General features: G+C 33.2%; 1 protein-coding gene across 2 annotated transcripts; it reads left to right on the top strand.

The window, feature by feature from the left end:
• Nucleotides 1-1,392: 1,392 nt before the first annotated feature.
• Nucleotides 1,393-8,976, top strand: Limk1 (LIM domain kinase 1). 2 transcript variants are annotated; one of them, XM_076375310.1, is made up of 8 exons: nucleotides 1,393-1,444; nucleotides 2,161-2,275; nucleotides 2,436-2,876; nucleotides 3,457-3,549; nucleotides 4,388-4,520; nucleotides 4,650-4,879; nucleotides 4,954-5,182; nucleotides 5,519-8,976. In XM_076375310.1, the coding sequence occupies exons 1-8, from the start codon at nucleotides 1,423-1,425 to the stop codon at nucleotides 7,820-7,822; spliced, it is 3,567 nt and encodes a 1,188-aa protein (XP_076231425.1). In that variant the 5' UTR covers nucleotides 1,393-1,422; the 3' UTR covers nucleotides 7,823-8,976. The 2 variants fall into 2 exon arrangements, with proteins under 2 accessions (XP_076231425.1, XP_076231426.1); XM_076375311.1 differs by lacking the exon at nucleotides 3,457-3,549.
• The last annotated feature ends 12,985 nt before the right edge of the window (nucleotides 8,977-21,961 follow it).

Raw genomic sequence — 21,961 nt, forward strand, 5'->3', positions numbered from 1 at the left:
TGTTATACTTTGAATTATCAAATGTTGAAAAATATTTGTGCTACACCTACAATATTATTAACAGATACTTGAGCAGATACTTTCAGCGTTTGAAACGCTGAAACAGCGTTAGAAATTAATTACGAATTCTGCGTCACTTTCTATAGACTTATTTATCTCTAATGGCTCATAAATACGTATAATAAGTATTATATAATACGTATACGCTTTATGCACACATCGATTACAGGTATTCTAATACTATATTTTAGCGAAGACAACTAAAACATTATTCTGAATATAAATTGTAAAATTGATTTAAAATGAAGACCAAACTCTGTAAGAATAAATGACTACCTCTTAAGAAATTGATTTTAATTTCCTATGCTGTTTAAAATCCAAAAATCATAAGTAATGGTCACTATTTATAGCAGCATCGATTCTGCAATTCAAATTGTCCGCCACTATATGCAGTACGACATATTGAAAATGGAACCCAACTTTTTCCATTCTATATTACTGCGTAAACATAGGTATAAATTTAGAGGATTCGAAATTGCAGCGAGATTTGAAAAACGTTTTTAACTGCAAATATATTAATATTATTTATGTCTTATTTTGCGCATGTATGATTACTAAAACTTTATAAGTAAAATTCGAAACAGAAGAAGAGAGCAGAAATTATTAGACTCTTTACAATTGATAAAACTCTATGTATGGGAAAAGCAGTGGGAATTTTCGTGATTTTATTAAAATGTTTTTAAAGAAATACAAAGAGTCTAAAATATATTCGATAGTAATCTGGCGACATGTAGTCATCCTTAAATATTTTTTCTGAGAAGATAAGCCTTTTATCTACGCTGACTCGATTGACTGCTTCTGTGTCATCGTCAGTTAGTTATATTAGTTATATTAGTCACTCTTCAACTTTATTAAATAAAGAAGCCTCATAATATACATGTTCTTCAAGAAGTTTTTCAGATTCACTTAAACATATTTTAATAGTTGAAGTCGTAAAACTTCGTACCTAAGGATCACTGATTATTTTTCTCGAACCTACAGATAACTCCTAACCTAGTTATCAATAGCATATTTTTGCAAGTTTTACAATGTATTCTTTCGATTAGTATAAAAAAATCTATGTCAGTCCTTCGTCAATAGTAGTCTTTGTAGATCAGAAGGTGAAGACCGAAAAGTGAGCATTTTTTTTTAAACAAATTTTCATCGTAAAGTGTAACCACTGTAATTCTAATCTACAGAAATAATAAACTCGAATTATTACTCTAACGTTTTTCACGCTTATTTAAAATACCCGCGCGCTTCATCGAGTTTCTTTTTGAGCGCTTCGCAGACACGAATCGACTCTTAGATTTTCCCACTAAATCGCGTAACAACTTAGTGGCCGAGGCGCGGAGTAGGAGCGTGTCAGTCCTAAATGCTGTGATGGATGAAGTTTCGTCGAACGGTACGTCTTTTCGATCAAGTTAAGCCTTATTTTTGGATCAACTGTCGAAACTTGTAACGTAGAACGCCTAATATTTTGAGCGTCTCGTACGATATAATAAACGATCGACAATTTCGCGTGTGTACTTGACGCTCCATGGATCGCGTGGGCGTCCTGCCTTCCAAGTCTCCTGGCCCACGCTCTTCGCGACACTTTATTTACGCGTTCCTTTTGACTACCATTTCCCGATTATACGCTTACGAAGATACAGACGTTTCGGAAGATCTTCTGCGATCTCAACGACACGTTTCTCCACTTGACATCGCCTCGATCATCTCAGAACCGTTCTATTTATTGTCAGCTGGTTGATAACTGTCTCCCCGACGCTGCTTACCTAATGTCAACCGTGAATCACGTTTCCTTCCTACTGTACGTCCCTGACGCGCTCTATTTTTCACGCTACCGCGTCGTGTTTGCTTTCTCGACTCCAAAACGTCTAATATATTTCAAATTTAATACTGTTTAAAATGTCCATTAGTCGCTTAATGCTTCAAACGGAACAGCATAAAAAATGTACGTGTACGTATGTAAATATACAAAACAAAAGATATGTAAACATTGAAGGAGAGGAGCCAGGTGTGAACTTGGAGCTCTTTAATATTTAGTGATTCTATCTTTGATTGCTTTTATAGCTATTTTTTGTTGGTATCAGACATTGTGTATTTAACGTGTTTTAGACCCAGGAAGTGGGGAATGTGGCGGGACCCTGACATGTGCTGGATGCCTTAATGCAATCGACGAGGATGAATTTATACAGGCACTAAATCAAGAATGGCATATTGATTGTTTTCGGTAAAAATAAATTATTTGGTAATATCTTTAAAATACTTCTAGAGAAAAAGTAGAGAAACTGATTCTACTGATTCTTTTTCTGTTATGCTCTTTTTTCTTTAGTAAGATAATGAGAAAAGATGGTATCTAAGACCTAAGACGATGAAATTTTATTTTGCAGGTGTTCAGCATGTGATGTTGGTCTTTCTTCGTGGTATTTTGAGAAGGATGGCTTGCTTTTTTGCAAGGATGATTATTGGGCTGCTTATGGAGAGGCCTGTCAAGGCTGTGGCCAAATCATCACAGGTCCTGTTATGCTGGCAGGAGATCACAAATTTCACCCAGAATGCTTTGCCTGTAACTCTTGTGGAGCATTCATCGGGGATGGAGAAAGTTATGCATTAGTGGAAAGATCAAAACTATATTGTGGAAATTGTTATAAGAGACAGATGCAGCCAATCAACAGGATAACTAATTATCCATTCACCAGAAAGCCACATAGCATCAGATTGGTGGAAATACCTCCAAATACTTCCAATCTTGAGAAGCAAAGAAGAATCAAACTAACATTAGACACGACTCCTAGTCCTCGAAATTGTGGTGCTTTGTTTCGTATATCTGAGTAAGTATACAAAATATTTACAATATATTTATATATTTGAAGGATAAATGCCTCCATATTAGTTTAAAACTGATTTATACTATTCATTCAGATATGTAGTGGTTCTAGCATGTTTATGTTCAGACTCCATGTGCTACACACATAAATATTTATACACAATATACTGAAAATTTCTCCGAACAAAACATGTTTGAAAGAATAATATGAATTAGCCTTAAGAAAAGCAATAAAACTGAGGAAAAGCAAAAGATGAAAGAAAGAATAATTAGGTTGCTTATCCTTGTAAAATAATGAGTTTTACAAGAACTAGTTTCATTGTAGTTACTATTCTTTACTCTCATATTTTTAGTTTTAATGGAGAGAGTCAATTTTAGTTACTATAGTTGACCTATGTAATAATTTTAAGATGGACATACAGAAATAAATTTTATGGTCTATACTGGCCATCTTATTTTTCTTTCTGATAAAATTATACTTAAAAAAGTTCATTTAAGAAGATTTAACCATGCATGAAAAATTCAATGGTTATTTACCATTAGTATACCAGTACAGTCTCTAATAACTTTGAACTAAAATGCAGGTTAATGAGAAATGTTCGTGGAAAGATCAGTAAGCTGCTGGCCTCTATGATGGAGGTTCTATTTAGGCTATGCTGCCACTTCTCTAATCATAGGTACAGCATAACAAATAAATATTATGCACTAAATATTATATTTTTATAAATTACATGTGTGTTCCTAGTCTGTACTGTTTTAATTGCACGCAAAATATACATTTTGTGCAAAATAGTCTTTTTGTATATAATAGTATTTGTTCATTGAATGATACGTGCTATATAAATTTGTAAGCATGTAATATATTCAGGGTAAAGTGACAGTTCATATGCTTAAAGCTGGCTTCTGAGGACACGATCAACATTGGTAGATGTTAGCAAATGCATATTGGGTCCCTAATAGCTAATATTCTACTACTAAACAGTTTTTCTAAATATATCAAAGAGAACAGGCATTGGTGTCAATGTTGACACTATATTTTACATTGCATTTGTATATGTTAGGACAATTATATATAATTGTTTTACATATAACATATTTGAGCATTGGTGGCAAAATAATGTGCCAACATTGGTCATGTCATCTGGAACCAGTTTAAGAATGATAATGAGTGCATAATGCTATTCACGTTGTTTTAAAAATTATTTGAAAATAGAGTTTACCATTGCATTATTTGTTTATGTCATATTTTAGGTAATTTGTGAATTTATTTTGTATCTACTGTGCCTTGTATGTCATATATTTAATAATTTATGAAATATGCAAAGTTCCAAATGAACATGTGATATTTGCTTCATTGTTTAGTTTCTACTATCTTTCTTATTATGACACTATTACAGTTATAGTATTCAGTATAACATCAGACTCAAATATAAAGTAAATGCATGTAAAATTTTGCATGTACTGTTATAAAAAATGTATACAAAAATTAAAGATGTTATACGAAATGTGTTGCAGACTGAATGCATCCAGTGATCTCATATCATTACACATTGGTGATCGAATACTTGAAGTGAATGGCACACCAGTTAAGGATCAGCCTATAGAGAGCATTGAAAATATCATACAACATTCAGATGCAGTTCTACAGGTAATTTGTTATATTATAAACAATTGATTTAGCTATGTTAAAACACAAGTAGAATCGATAAATATCAGCTAATGTCATAGGTTAATTGATCATGATTGAATACAGAAACAAACACATACAATATTTCAGTTGACCATCGAGCATGATCCCGATGCAGTGTCGCGACCAACGTTCTCTTCGTCATCCGCGGCAATGTTGACGTCAATTGGGAGCCCAAGAACGAGTCCAGAAAATAAAGAACGATTATTTAAACGTCGAGACGAAGGTTACATAAGTGGAACGCGAAGTAGGCAATTGAGAAGAAACAAAGATCCTATGCACAAAGAACGTAGCAGTTCTATGTCGCGATTGCTCGATGGGTATGAATTATTATTAAACTACTTCTATGATACTAAAAAGGCAATCATATAATATGATCTAAATATTATTGTAGATCTACACCAACAAATGTTACGTGTGATTTGAGTAGGACTAGATCATTTCGTGTGGAACCAAAGAATCAAAGAATATTCCGTGCCAGTGATCTAGTGAAAGGTGAACTTTTAGGTACAGGCTTTTTTGGACAAGTGTTCAAAGTTACACATAGGGATACCAACGAAGTTATGGTGCTAAAAGAGTTATACAGGGTGGATGAAGAAGCTCAGAAGAACTTCTTGAAAGAGGTAAATTTCATACTGCGAAATAACACTGCTGTAATATTGATTAATTCATACTCCAGCACTGAGTGATTTGAAAAAGAGGTCAAAAAACTTCGGTATGTATGCAATACTTAAGAATACAGAAAAATATCTAAGTTACAGTTCAGTGAAGATGTAACAAATATTATGATTTCTTTTGCAATTCATTGATTTTCAGATTTACGTTAATTGAAAATTCTGCAACTAATTCTATCAGCTTTTTGTAGTTTTAAAGTTTTTGACCTTTTTTTCTCAGTTTGTATAAGATTTATACATTTGTACTTGACACCATATTTCTTTTATTTTACATGAATTCAATAGGTTGCAGTGTTACGTTCATTACATCACAATAATGTCCTCCGATTCATCGGTGTCCTTTATAAGGATAAGAAGCTTCACTTGGTCACCGAATACATAGCAGGCGGTACTCTGAGAGCGCTGCTTCACGATACAAACGAAATTTTACCATGGGAACAGCGAACATCGTTCGCCAAAGATATCGCCGCCGGTATGGCTTATCTACATTCCATGAACATTATTCATCGGGACTTGAATTCGCATAATTGTCTCGTACGTGAGGATAAGACTGTAGTTGTTGCCGATTTTGGTTTGGCTAGGATAATACAAAACGGCAATTCGCCTGATAACCGTAAATACAGCAGACATTCCGATGGAGAGGTGAAAACGTCGAAGAAGGAGCGAAAGAAAAGATACACGGTAGTAGGGAATCCATATTGGATGGCTCCTGAGATGATGAAGGGCAACAAGTATGACGAAAAAGTTGATATATTCAGCTTCGGTATTGTTGTTTGCGAAATTATAGGCCGCGTTCAAGCGGATCCTGACTATTTGCCGCGATCTTCGGATTTCGGCCTGAACCAGAATGTATTTAAAGAAAAATTTTGCTCCAATTGTCCGGAAGCATTTTATATGATTGCCTTTCTTTGTTGTGACTTGAACCCTGACAAAAGACCTCCTTTCGAGGTGATGCATGTTTGGCTAGAAGGTTTGGCTATGCATTTATCAATGGGTACTGAATTGCCATCAGATTTGGAATTTGATATTAGAAATTATACAGGATCTAGCTCGAGCACCAGCGAGTCGACAACTCCTGAGACCCTTACACCACAATTAAAGCCCATTAAAGAAGGTCAAGTCCATCAGGAGAAGAAAAGGTGTAGCGGTTGCGATGATAGTACACTGGAGCGTGAGGGATATGTGCAGAACGACAATACGCTTCAAGTGCCTGAAATAGTGAGTCCTCGAGGAAGGTATATGAGGCAAAACAGTAATAAATCCAACGAATCATTTGGAAATCAAGGGCGATATTCGAGACAGAATTCAAAGTCTAAAGAAACTACGGTTGGAAGGGAGAAACCAGATATAATTATCTCTCCCGAATCTAGTGGTTTCACTGGATGTTTTGCAAGGCAAAATAGTAAATCAAATGAATTATCTCCTCCTATTACTAACGATAAAGACTTGTGCGTAAGGCAAAACGATCAAACAGAGAGCAACCTGAAACGAATACCCACTATCGAAAAAATAAGGTACGTGGGCAGTACAAGTCCTTGTTCTTTGTCAGACACTCCAGAATATATTATTGATAATAAATGTTCGTACAAGATCAATAATAATCTAAATTCTAAGTCTGTGGAGAAGTCCAATGATCATAATTTGGTAGCAAGTGGTCATTCAAGAACGAAGTTAGAAAACAAGTTTAAAATGCCAGATGCGAATTCAGTTAGTTCTTATTTAAGACAACTCGGAAAATCTATAAACGTTATGGAAAAGGAAAACAAGAACGAAGATCAAAACGAAAGCATTTCCAAGAAACCGTGCAATGAGAGCTCGAAATCGACAACAGGTTCTTACTTAAGAAGAACCAAAATTTCTCCTACAAAAGAGATGCCAAAGAACGCATTCTCGGTGCAAAAGAAAAGTCAGTCCATCGAAGCTGGTACTTCGTTGCAATCGACTTCAGGAGAAATGGACAAAAATGAACTTACTAGTGACAGGGTGTCAAGGCAGGAGAGCAATGTCTCGGATATTGGTAGCATTCTGTCTAGACAAGGAAGTCTGACAGTGTTAGACTGTACAGCTAAACACAAAGACAAAACATACAAAGATTATTCGCCTTATAATACTTTGCAGAAAGAAGATCTCCACAAAGATGGCAGTTTCCGACGGCAGGCTGTACTTCAGTATACGGACAGCCTTTACTCGAATTCAAGCCTTTCCAAGAATGACGATTTCTTCTTGTACAATACACAAAATGAGACTAATGTTGATAACAAAAAAGACTGTACAATGTCCATCCAAGATCGCTCGAAACTGGAGTCTAATGATCTTAAAAAAACAGTAATTGACGCCAAGTCGGTGTACGATAACAAATTGCCTAACTCTTTAACGGAGTATAGCGGGTGTTATAAAAACGTAGATCTCTGCAGGCAAGACAGCTTCGGCTCAGATAGCGCAGTGGGTACTATGAAGAGTGACTTTTTCGCAGACTTGGATTTCATTCAATTGAGGGACGGTAGACATACACCGGATTTGTGCCATACTCCTGAACGATGTTGTACACCTAATCGTGCGGCATCACCAATAGAGAGCACAGCTTTATGAAGTACTATACGCGTAACGAAACGAATCTCACCCTACTAATTTGATCTCTGTGTATGGTTAACTTTTAAGACTTGGGCAATTTAACTCGTTTAGTTTTTTCTTTATATTTTTTTGTTTAACTTTTATAACTTTAAAAACTGTATGATCAGTTCGAGTGTTAGTTTCTTCTTGAATGTGTTATAGTATTATATAATAACATGTAGGGAAAGTATTATTAACAGTTTCAGTATTAATGAATCTTATTACTATCGGTTTCATGTCGTTTTCAAGTATTTTGGAAAATTATTCGTAAATGGTGCATTCAATTCGCACGAAAGTGTTTCCATTCCCACAAAGTCTTGTTCGTAATTTTTCAAATCGGGATTATAGTATTTATAAGACAAACGAAAGCATTCCATCCAAAATATTTTGGTGAATTCGAAATCGGATAGTACTGACGCGTGCTTTAAAAAAATGGTGTGTGAAATGTACCGATTAAGTCGATGTACAACTATTGAAACATGTTCTTAGAACGCTGTGTCAATTTAATCGATGCATTTACATTATTTCTTATTCTCTGAGAACACGGGAATATAGTTCGAACTTGTAAACATTATGTAGAGTCCATTTGTAGAATAGAGTGTATAAAAAGAGATATCTTTTGCTGGATATATATGTACATCGTACTGTAAAATATTATTCACATATATGATGATGGTGTACATGTACAGATCATTGACACGTGTAAATTCAAACTCGTCAATTATATCTTTATAATTTGTTTTGAAGATAGTACAATACCAATTTGATATTATTGTTTTAATGTACTTGATCTTGTAAGTTGTTTATATTTCATACTTATTTTTTCTGTGTAAATTGCAAAATCAAGACTGCTCTGTCATTACTCATTTCACTGGTACTGTACTAATATCTGTACTCAGTATAACAAAGATATAAATGACGATAAAAAGTAGTATGATGTGTATAATATGAAGAATGTACATATAGTTTTGTATATATATTCCAATATTTGTCATGTTCAAAACACTGTTCACAAAACGTATATATTTAACAGTAAAAAAGCTTTATATTGATAATATAGAGAGGGAAATTCTTTTGATACTATTAAAAAAAAGTTGTATTTCTATTCTATTACATTCTAATTGTAAGCAAAATGTTCCCTAATTTTATTGAGGTAGAATTAAAAGAACTAATGCTGCCTTTAAAAAGCAATAATTTATAATTGAACTATGATTCTCATTGAAAAATCTTGATAAACTTTTTTAATATAAAGGATTGATAAAGGGTTACATCTCCTGTTGCATGCATTGAAAAAAAATTATTTACTTTGTTATCTATGTTTTTTTGCTAATTCGACTTGTTTTAATTTATGTGATCAAAGATATTAAAATTTATTTGCTTTATTTTATGAGAAATTTTATTAATCCATACCCTGTTGCTATTGGAATCATTTTAGTACAGTATACCAAATAAACGTTTATTATCTGTGATACAAAGTGTTTTGAAGCTGTTTCTAATCAAAGGATATAGCTTGTAATCAGTGCCCCATTCACAGCATCAGATGTGGTATCTTTCTATATTTTAATCAATCCCATTAATAGTTTTTTGCTATTAGGACTATCTTTAGAAGTATCACAATTACAAACATTTTCAACATGGTTCGAATAAATAATATATGCAGTAACTTTACAGGTACATAGTACTTTTACTTCAGAAACGAATAATGATGGTCTAAAAATATACATGTGTGAATAAAATTTTAAGGCAATGAAAATATAATAACAATTATAATATAGACTACTTAAAAATACGTGATATAAATTCAAAAGAAATTTCGTACATTGTGTCATGTATTGTCGAACGTTTTGCTTACTAAAACTACTAAAAATTATTGCATTAATGCATATGATGCAAATTTTTTAAATTCTCAGTTTGGACTATTTGAGTCATCACCGCATGTCTTGAAATTTCAAAAATTCCTCGCACATGTTAAATGTACGTACATTTAAAAAATTTGCGTAACAAATAATGAAACATTCGTATAAATAATTGCGCGCACATATAAAGCGGCGAAGAGAATTCGTTATAAAACGTTTTCAGTAAACAGTATTAGTCTCTTCATCGTTGCTTACTCATGAATAACGTAGTATACAAGTAGAAAAACTAACTTTATAGGACATGCATCGGGCACAAAAAGAAAGAACTCTGTAAACTGCTGTAAAAAAAGGACGACGACCTCCTGAATGATAGTAGACACATTATTTTTATATTATCTCTGAAAAATGGTCACGCTTCTCCTGTTCAACTTTTCGTGAGAGGGATACGAGAAACGCCATTTGCTTAAATTATTACAAATTATTTTTCTTTACTCCAACAATATAGTGTCGAGAAACCCGAAAAGACACGATCAAAGCATGTGACATATTTAGCGTAACACTTTGTTAAAAACAAAAAAAAAACAGAAACTAATTGTAGAAATATTCATATGAATATTTTTTGCGAGAATAGATTTTGGAAGGGAAATTTGAAACTATTTTTTAAATCATAGATACATGTAGAGCGCGAAAACTGATTCTTATTGTTACAGATTAAGTCGAGAAATAGCTATTTTATTTTCATTACTCAATAGGAAGATTATATCTTGTCTTTTGTACATACAATTCTGCTATGAAACAGTCAATATGTATATGAATTCCATGCGCTAGGTATACACTGATTTAAAGTAGATTTTGTGGTTAGATTATTTTACATAACTCGGGCATTTTTAAATTGTGGCCTAATCTGCCTACGCTAAATGAATGTATGCTCGCGTTCATATGTAACTTTAATTCACCAGTAAAACAATAAGAAAGTTTCCATGTGCGGATTAGAAAGTACAATGAAATTTGTAAATTTTCCTTCCAAGACACACTTTGTAAACTGCGTAAAGAAAAACCGTTGTATCCTTAACGAGCAGCAATAAATACGTCGGCACAATGTGTCGACAAGAGACTGTATAACATGCACCTCGTTTGTTACAAGGCACATTTGTCGAATAGCGATTTTTTTGTATTTCATTGATATGATCATAATTCTTCTAGAAAATTGCTCAAAATTTCAAACGACAGAAGTTCCAGAAACATGTTCATTTTCTACAAATCTTTGCTACATATGACTTGAGGTATTTTGAAATCAATTTATGTTACAAGACCCTTTCGATTAGGGAACAAGTATTTCTGTTTATCATTTTAGTAATACAGAGGAAAAAAAAGCAGAAAAATAAATCGTTGATAAAAATAAATCGCGTCTTATTTAATATATCGATACTCCTATTCTAGTACCATGTATTGATAAAAATCAAATTTTACGGACGATACCTACTATTAGAAGTTATAAACAATTGATAAATCTAACACTTTAAGTTAACAACAGATTTTAACTATAGTGTTGAATCGTCGCTAATAACCATGTTGTTGATGCGACGTTAAGCTTTACCAAAATAAAATTTACAAATAATTGTTTTAATAGATCGTATTAAAATAATTCGATCGAACACTAAATGTAGATTCAGAAATACTCAAAAACTAAATGTTAATTCATATACGTGATATTAGAATAAGAGTGTCGATATTACATGCGCATTCTACTTTAGGTAATAATCACTTGTTAAATATAATATGAGTAACCCAGCAAAAAGATATGCATGATATTTTAATGAAGTTTGTATTGTTGTATATAATACGTAATTTTACAGTTTTAAATTTTAAAAAGTTGTACTGTCGATAACAAAAAATTGCTACGACACTGTCAAAGTGAACCATCAAAGCTGCAGATGGCAGCATCTATCTGATGAATTTTCAAACGTGGAAATAAAGTTACGTTACATTTGAATTTCAGAGAATTATAACGTTGTTTTTGAGAAAAATCATAAAATATTAATTTAAATGTAATATAAAATTATACATTTAGTACGTATATCTATTTGACTTAAAAAATATGACTTGAATGAGAAGAAATGATCAATTAAAAACAATCAATTAAAATATTATAATATGTGTACAATTTAAACTGACTTACATTTTGGTAACTCGAAATTCCAGATCAAAGCCGTCACTGTTCCATGTTACGGTCCATGTTAGCTTTCTTATTGTCTACGAAATAAACAATTAATTAATTAATTCTGACTGAATTTCTTTGCCTTTTCAATCTTAAGTACTTACGTTTTAGCGACTGAAAGTACAATTGAAACTACATTATGAATGTGACGAGAAAAAGTCACAGCGAACCGTTCCAACATTCGGCTGTAACCGGAAGTAAATGTTGGTTAACTGAATTGGCGAATAACGTCCTTTATAGTGGCGCTCTCTGTCGAAAAAGTTTTGAATTGAAAATAATACTTGCATGTTTTACGCACCCCCCGTAGATTACTACCTCATGGTAAAATTGACCTGACCACATAAAATGCTTTTTTCCGTGCTTTCTCTATCTGGACAGTTATTGTTAATTATCCTACAGCGTAATTCCAAGTCTGTACGATTAGCCATACATACATGTGCGTACGTAGCTGATTGTGGACAAATAATTTTTTCAAGTGTAGCGTGGTCTGTTAAGAAAAGAACTGAAATTTATAGCTGCATTGCATTAAAGGAAATTTAAAACAGCCTTTTTGTGCCACCGATAAATTTAAATTAATTATTCGGAGTTATTACACGACGTTTTAAATCAAAACCCAAGTTCATTACTAATTGAAGCTCTGTAATTAAAATTTACTGATAATGAGGAACCGCCTTACCATCAGGGACGTATTGAAGGTGGTCATCCTGGGTACCATGTTTCAGGTATAGAAAAGAGAAATAACGAACAAAGTACTCATGGGATTGCTGAAGATTTCGTCTAGGAAAATATTCTCGAGGTAAGATTTTTCTTTTCTCATTAGAAAAAACGATGAAATTTTTTAATTAGAGAAACTGGGGTCTAGGGACCCTGAATTACATCCCTTTTAGTTCGAGACCCCGTGGCATGGAGAAGCAAGGTAACAGTTTGATATTTATTTTTTGAAAATGAATGGTGATTTGCGCATACTTTTTAATACTTTCAATCAATTATTCGAGAGAACTGCTGTTTTGTATGTTAATACAATGAATGTGACAATTGTCATCGAATAATAATGAAATATTGTAACTTTTAAACGGTTAGAATTGGTTAGCTTTGCGCGTCATTTGTTATAGCACTTTAACTATAAAACGAATACTACGTATCCAATTTGTTCGAAAACAGTTTATGTTACAATAAAATATATGATTTAATAAAACAGCAAATCAGTAGAAAATCTACACATAGGGGATTTGTCTAACCTATAGACTTGCATGAGAATTTCGATCTATAGCAACAATGTGTGCAGTTTAATGAAGCTATTATTCTGAATTGTTTTTGATCTTATTAATAATTATTCTGAAAAACAAGTATGAAATATGAATGAACAAGCGCTCTTAATATTTTTAACTTTTAATAAATTTAATTAGACGGGCCCTCATAATAGCGTATACGTTGCATAAAATAATCTAGTGAAACAAAAGAATTGTAAAGCATGCAAAAGAATAGAAAATATTACAAATGAATAAAATGAATCGTAGGATTACAAAATAATACATAAAATTGATGAAAAATAATGCATTGCCTCGAAATAATTGTCCAAAATGATATATAATCACAATGTTGTGTCTATTCGACGAGAATTCGTCTCACGTAAATCCGTGAACTGGTACAACCAGTTGCTTCGTCTCCGACAACATGCGAAATGCGAAAACATGAAACGTATTTGCAAATGTGCTTTCTGAAATAACTTTTATGCTAATAAAATTGTTATAATATTACGGTATTACCAAAAATTTGCCAAAGTACCGTACATATTGCTACCAAATTTACTAATTACTTAATCTAATATAGCGAACATAATCGTGTTGCGGGTCAACACTTCGCGGCAATTTCTTGCTCAGTTAAATTCATTAACGATCCTCTTTGAGGGGTGAATTTGTTTATTTTTGGATCAATTATAGCAACTATGATTGTTAGAAATGCAGGAATGGATGGACTACATTCGAAAAAGTATTCTAACAATAACTAATGTCAAAGAATTATTTTTCAGAATTATGCTGATGAGTAAGTACTTTCTCAAATATTTGTATTTATGCATTCTATATTTCATAATTTATTCTATATAAAATGTTTTTATGTGTTATTTTTGCTATATTGTGCTATGTTACGTTATTTTAGTAATTTATTATTTTTATACAAATGAATTTTCATTACACGGACCTTTTTATATTTGTTGGCTTGCTAAATGAAGAATGAGTGTAGAAATCAATATTATGAGTAGATTAAATTAATTATGAATAGAAATAACTTTATTCATAAGAATTTATTTGTAATTTTATTCGAATAAATACTTATATAAATAAGCGAATTACTTATACTTAATTGTTGCCAGCTATAGATATCGTAAAATATTATTTATCAAAATGGACTTCTGGTATTACTGAACTGTGACAAATATCTGATAGAAATATTCTTCATTTAGTTATGTATCAATTACGAATACTAAAAGTAAATTAACAAAAGTAGATGCTTACTCTTATAATATAATTTTTGATACAAATGTTCTTAGTTTTAATAATTATGTCATAAATATCTAAAATATACAGATTTCAAGACTTTTGTTAAACTTTGCAAAAAGTCGTGTTAGAAAAAAAGTTAAACTATATTTAAGTTGGCATAAACTTTTTTTATCAAAATTTTTAAGAGATAAAAATAATTGCTGTTGCTTTTTCAAATAGAACTTTAATGTTTTTCTAAAAGATATATATCCCATGTTACGGAGCCGAATATGTTGCTTTCTAAAAATTCTAGGAATTGTTTTAGGTAAGTCCTATTTTCAATTATTTTATTTCTAATTTTAAACAGTGACCTCATAATTTTCTTGGTATAATGAGTATGTTTTACCTGTATGTTTACGGGAAATGTTTTTTATTATTCATATTAACTTGTTATTCATTTAGATTATGTCAAATATTTAAAAATTATTTAATAAACATCATTTTGATTTATCGATTTATTACCAACTTTTTAGTAGAATCATCCGCTGTAGTAGAATCATTATGCTGTTATCATTGACTGATGATAGGTATACCCACGTACAAAATGTTGGCAGGTTCGTATTTTATTTTGAATAAATTCATTTTCATCATTTTCAAAATTCTTCGAATAAACATGTTCTACTAAATTATTAGACTTCAGCTATGAAAGAACAAGGTTGTTAAACTTTTTTTGCAAACAATATATACTTTTGTAAAAGTAATATATTACTATTAATTTGATAATTATAAATTATAAATAATGAGATGAGATATAAATAATGAGATGAAAATCTCACAAAATTTACCTAAGAAATTTTTGCTGCTGGTCGTTGCATACAGTTACTTCATGTACGTAAAAAATACATTTCATAATAATGATACATAAAGTAACAGTGTTTTACAGTGAATAAGAAAAACGAATTGAAGAAAAAAAAAAGTATGCTAAAAATGAATGTAGTTCTAAATCAAATTTAAGAAGACATTGTAGAGATTCAAACTTTGAGAAAGAAAATGTTTAGTATTACATATTGTACTTAATATGAATACACTAAATTCATTGAAAGAATAGAAATCCGTAACGTAGAAAAAAAGCTGTAACTAACGTATGTTAAATGCACCAGAGATCAATTGACCATAATAAGTTAAACAAAAAAATTGATTGCAAAGAAACTGTAGCAAAAACTCATATCTCCTACTCATTCTCATCAGTCCATAAGACCTCGGATGATTCTACCAAAAAATGTACAAATTATTGCGTCATAAATGTTGGGTGAATCAGGAAACGTTTTCGGATTTTTTTGTTAAAAATAAACAATTTTTTTCATTAATGAAAAGAGTGTAAACTGTTTTTTACGTTAAATGTTACATTAAATTTTCATTTATGAAAAATCTATTGTAGTATAGAAGAAACAAATGTCTAATTACAAACGCCTTATATACCTACATAAATATTGCTAATTTCTCCTAATTAGCCATTATCAACTTATAGTTATAAAAAGGACACAGAGGGAAAATACAATTTCAAACGCAGTACGATGACAAGACTAATAGTACCAACAAAATGGCTTTTGCATTGAAACAATCCGACAACGTTTTCCAGTCAGTCGAAAGTATGATGATACTTTAAAGTCGTTTTAAAATATTTATCGATCCTCCTTCGAAGCTATCGTCTTCTAACATTACTACAGAGAAGCCAAGAAACCACGAACTCGATTGCATTTAACAATTTGCACACCTGTGTTATATTTGGTATCTCTAGACGAAAAACCATTTGATCGAGACGCTCGTAGAGAATTTTTCGCGGATTCGCGCGACGATTTGTCAGGCGCGACCGAAGGAAAGCGTGGTGGTTTCGAGCGAGGAAATTTATGGGTCGCAACGTGTCGACGGAAACCTTAAATTTTAATGTCCCTGCTGCGCTCTATGTCGCGCTGCTGCCCTGCCCTGCCTGTTAAGGACCCGACGAAGGGGGATTACGACTTGACTGCGATGAGCGAGCAGTGGAACCATCGAGGGGTGGTCTTTCTCCTTTCTCGAGGTGGGGGAGAGCAAGAACGATGGTGGAGGAAGGGAAGAGGGGAGGGAAGGGGGTGAAAGGAGGGAAGAGAGGAGAGGCTGTATAGACGGTGTTACAGGAGAAGGTGTAGGGAAGAGGGTGGGTTATGGGGTATAACGCGGCGAGGAACATCCGAATAATATAATAATAAAGTGCGGTTACGTTACAGCGCTCGCGCGCATCGCTCACTCTTCCTTCCTGATTCTTTTGGCTCTCTTCTTCGAAGCTTCCCCGTTCGTATGAAGTGAATGGGTCTAACTGGTCTCAATCGAAGGACCATGAGTAACAGATTTTACGCCCTTTCTTTTCTCTGTTTTATGCCTTCTTGCACAAAAGTGGAGTTTGATAATTATTCCCTTAAGGGGGGAGAAACTTTTCGTGACTTTGAACAAATTTTTTTTCAGCCTTTAAAAATGTCATGTACAATTTTCATTGGACGTTAAATGTATGTAAAATATCTGTCTCTTCTGCACAAAGTAAAGACGAATTGAAGGCTATTGTATTCAATAAACGGCGCACCACTCAACTGATTTACAGCGACAGGTAAGTAGATCCATTTTTCCCATTTAAGAGGCTAAATATAAATGCATCATTTGCTGACTTCAAGTCATTTTTTCTGGTGATAATGGCATCAAGTGTGGTGACTGTAATAATGTCAGATATGGTTGATGAATATTTTTCCTTCTCTAATAATGTTAAGGCGTTGAGCGAGGTTTTAAGATGTAAGGATATGTCTGACAATTTGGTGCGTTAAATGGAAGATATTTGAGCGCATTTTCAAGTCACATTTAAGGCTCCAGTTACGGTTTACTCAGAAAGCGCATGTCCAGTTTTGCTGTCGGGTTACTTGTATGATTGACACGAAAGTGGATAATTTATTCATCTTTCTTGTCGGTTTCGTGAATGCAAATGAACGTGACATGCAAGACACCGAAGTTACTGGCAGTGCAATGAACACAACGGTAGTGAAACGCAACGTTTTAAGTCTCGCGTGTTGTGAATCGATAGAATGTTACATGTTTTACTTCGTAATAAAATAAGGTGTTATCGATAAGTCGAAGTGAAAATACAATGCACGCATCAGAATATTAATAACAGGAATATAGGAACGTTTTTATCGATAAAAAGGATGTAAGCTAGGCGATAGACACGAAAAAGAGTCATAGAAGATCCTGAACAATGTGTATGATATGAAAAAACAATCACTTTAGTCTTTTGACTGCAGGCATATGTGTGATATGAAAACATATTTATTTGCGAAAGAAAGACAGATATTTGACAACAAATGCCCTATGTATGTAAGTATTTATTATTTATTAATTATTTTATCAATTTTAAAACTATGAAAATGAGCAAATTTAATTTCAAATGTGTCGCGATCAGAAGGTTTACAGTAAGAATAAATCAGTTTTTTATCAAAAAATTCGAGGGATTTATCGGTCCATCATATATATACATGTAATAATATTTTAGGAATAGGTTTAAAATATTTCGAATCTCCTTCAAAGCCACAATTTCCCAGTATTACTACAGGAAACCCACGAAATCATGAACATGAGAGCATCCAATAATTCACATATGTGTAGTCTTTCGTATTTTCAAACGAAAAATCATTTCAAATTATAATTGAGATATAGCCCTACCTGAAATTTAATCAAAGTTCGATCCAAATTTAACCTGAAGCCTGTATACAATTGTATACAGTAGACCTCCCATTAATCGAGTGTCAACTATGCGCAGTCTGGTTTATTTAGAATTACGACTTTTCAGTGTAACTACAATAAGAACACAATAGAACAATTTAATGTCTAATTTAAAGTCTACCGAAAGTAACAAAACTACAAAATAAGCCATTAATCAGTGTACTGTAGCTCTCATCCGTCCCTCATATTCTCAACTTAATTTGCCTTTTGGTGCAGAATTGACACTGTGGTAAAAAAAAAAGTTAGTACTTTTTTACCGAAAATAAAAGAATCAATATTCTAGATACATTTTTCGCATTGCTTATAAATAGATAATAAACCGATATGTAGGACATGCTGCTTTTTTGCACTTATGTATTACATATTTGTTAGAAAGATGTATCAAATTGTTACCAGGGTCAGATGAGGGTTAATTTTAAGTGTCGCCTCGAGATTTTATTATAAGGTAAGTTCATTTAGTATTGTATGGTTAGTATTGTTAGGTTGTATGGTTGTTTTGTATGGTTGTATGGTTAGTTCATGACACAGATTAATCCGTGATATTTTTTCAATCGTTTCTAAAACGGAAACCTTGCATCCAATATAATTGAGAAAAAGAGGAACATAAACTAGACCTTTAACGCTATTTATTTTTATTTTGCTCAATTGAATTGGCATTGTTTCCGCTTTAGAAATGATTGTAAAAAATATCACGAAGGAATCCGTATTATGAACTAACCCGAGTTTGCCCAACTACTCTTAATCAGTACCTACCTATTGCTAGCAATATTAGTACGTTCAAGGGATCAAAGATCATCCCAAAAGTTTGCCTCGCTCCAAAATTCTTCGGTCCTAGTGACCACTCAAAGGAGCAATTTTTTGCAAGTCGTTCGACCAGGGCGGTTGACCCTCAGTTCGAACGGGCAGGAATTCCGTATCGATACCATGAGTCATAGCGATTCCCAGTCAGATTCGCAGATCATATATTTATCTCGGGGACGAAACGCGGCTGGGATGTTCGCTCTCAGGGACAAATCAATGGCTGGCCAGCGGCGGTCGCTGTTTGATGTCAAGAAAGAGCTCGACCCGTTGGATTCAGCCATCTCGACGTTGTCGCCGACGGCGGCGGCGGCGGCGGCGGCATCCCACCGCGATAACGCCATTATGCGAATTCGCGATTTGCATATTTCAGAAAGCGCGCTGCACAGGAAAGCATAAACAACTCCCGGGCTCTCGCAACGAGAGCGTCGTGGCTTCCTCGTCAGAAGAGTTACACGCATGGAAGATTTACGGAGAGTCTATGCGTTTCCCTTTTCCTCCTCCTTTTTCTACGCTTTTCCCTTTACCTCCTAACGGGGGAGGAGGTGGCGGAAGAACCATCGCGTACCGTGTTCGGGTATAAACGCGTACGAATGCGAATCGGCTGAATCCAATGTGTCATCCTTGACGGCGATACCCACTAGCGAGAACATTCTGGTGGGTAGATATATGCAGATGAGTCGACATGAGTCACATTTTCAAAAAATTTCAGTTCCTTAAACTCAGAATTATGTTACCATTGTTTCTCTACTGCATTTTTAATTCTAGATATTTGAATATTGTTCAAGTAAGACATGTGCTAGGTACTATTTCTTTTTACATTACTTTACGAAGAAGCGGAACTTGTAAGTACCTATAAGCAGGGTTGTAAATATATTTGGTTTATAGTAGCACTTTAACATAAGAGGTTCTGTAAGTGCTATGAGTGCGTAAAGAGTTAATTGAAATCTACAAGAATGAATTCGCACTTTTAAGAAAAGGAGATTGAATGTGAAGGAATATGTCCTTTAACAAATGGAGATGTAACGCAACATAAATCCATAATACAGAATCGGGGTTTAAAGTTTTAACTCAACTATGAAATATGTAAAGTTTCAGCTCAAATATGAAAATGTGTAACTTACGTTGCTTTGTTTTAAAACCATAGACCTGTCTATGGATTGGTTGGAAAAGATTTCCTGTTTCTATGCGAATAGTCTAGTCAATTATCTCCTCTAAAGCCATTTTTTTGGATCTTTATCATGTTGAAGGAGGAAGATGAATTGGCCTTTTATGAGAAAAATCTCTGTACTTTGGGCATAATAAGGCCATTCATTGCGAAAATCTGGTACTTTAATACATCATTAGCACAAAATGAGGATTTACAGTGTTAGGTCATACATAGTATGGTGTTAGATCATACATGAGCTAAATGAATAAATTCATCTTTAAGTAGTTTCAGTTAAGAAATAATTATGGTAACAAATGAACAGTTTACAATTTTTATAGAATTCATACCAAACTTCCAGTCGAATATGGAAACCGAGTAAATGAGAGCGAATTCCTCGCGCGACCAAGGTGTTAGGTAGCGTAACTGACGCAGGAGGAAATGCACGCGCGTGGCTGACGTTTTTCGCGTACTTTAATGGGAACGTGACCGCTTATCGAAGACGATATAAAGCGTTCTCAGCGCCGCGATAAGGTGGCGAAGTGCGCGAAACGGGCTTGCTTACATAAGTAATATAATTGATTTGTTACAAGCGCTCCTACACGATAGATAAGTTTATCTTCGACGCGCATCGACGAAAACCGGTTAGATAACGAGCGGCGCTACATCATATAATAAGGTTTAATTATTCGGATAATGAGTCTCGCCATCCTCCTTTAATGACAAATAGCGTCACACGCGGCTTCAGCTAGAAGTCACTCTGTCGGCGTCGTGACATGTCGGAAATCTTGAGCGATCTGTGACATCGACTTCCGACGTCTTTTTGTTGCCATGGCGACGTTTTTAACATGCTTGTTGTCGTGGTATATCAGGAGAAGAATTCATAATACGTATTTTTTGTTTTTTGTATTTTTATAGTTTTCTATAGGAAAACTGTGAACTTTCATTTTTCTAAATGTGAAGAGCAGACTTCATTTGTTTTTATGATTATAAAATGGAAAATTATTACTATTATATATGTAGACTATAAATACTCTAATTTAAATTTATTTAAATTGTAATCTGTTTATTTGTTTATCATTTAACTGTTGTATATGAGCTTGATACTATTCAGTTCTGTGTGGCGTAAGGTATACAAATTTTGGGACAGATCATACTAAAATTATTTTTAAATTAATTATTTTTTGAATTATTTATGTATATTCTGTATATTCTGTGTTTTTTGTAAAGTATCAGTATATATGTGGGAGTGTGTATAAATATCATATTGTAAATTGCATTTTCGAATTTCCAGTAATTTACAGGGTATAATAGATTTCGTAATTATTCTAATGATTATTTACAGAAAAAAGTTAATTCTGTAAGTATACAATTACAATACTATTAAATTATAATCTGTTCTGGCGATTACAGCGTCCGTAGTTTTGCTTCATTAGCTTACGATATCAATAGATGAAAATGTAATTTGTTATATGAAATTATCAACAGTAGCATTTGATTATTTATTGTAGTATTACCTAATGACAGGTGAAATTAATTCGTCACATGAAGAACATATAATATTCAATAACAGTAAATAATAAAACAGTGTATTATTTTGAAGAATCTTGAAGAATACTATTTTTCTTTCACGTATAATCCATGGAAACGTAAATTTCATCAAAATGTCAGCAAACTCACTTATTTTTGTACTTTAAAATGTGTTCATCACTTGCATCTATATAAATAACGTGAAGCTTACCATTATTCCTCGTAATCTCTGGTAGAATCTTGGGTGCGACATCTTTCACTTGTAAGAGCACCATTTTCTTGTTAACACCTTAA

Source organism: Calliopsis andreniformis, chromosome 3, assembly GCF_051401765.1.
Source record: "Calliopsis andreniformis isolate RMS-2024a chromosome 3, iyCalAndr_principal, whole genome shotgun sequence".
Taxonomy (NCBI): domain Eukaryota; kingdom Metazoa; phylum Arthropoda; class Insecta; order Hymenoptera; family Andrenidae; genus Calliopsis; species Calliopsis andreniformis.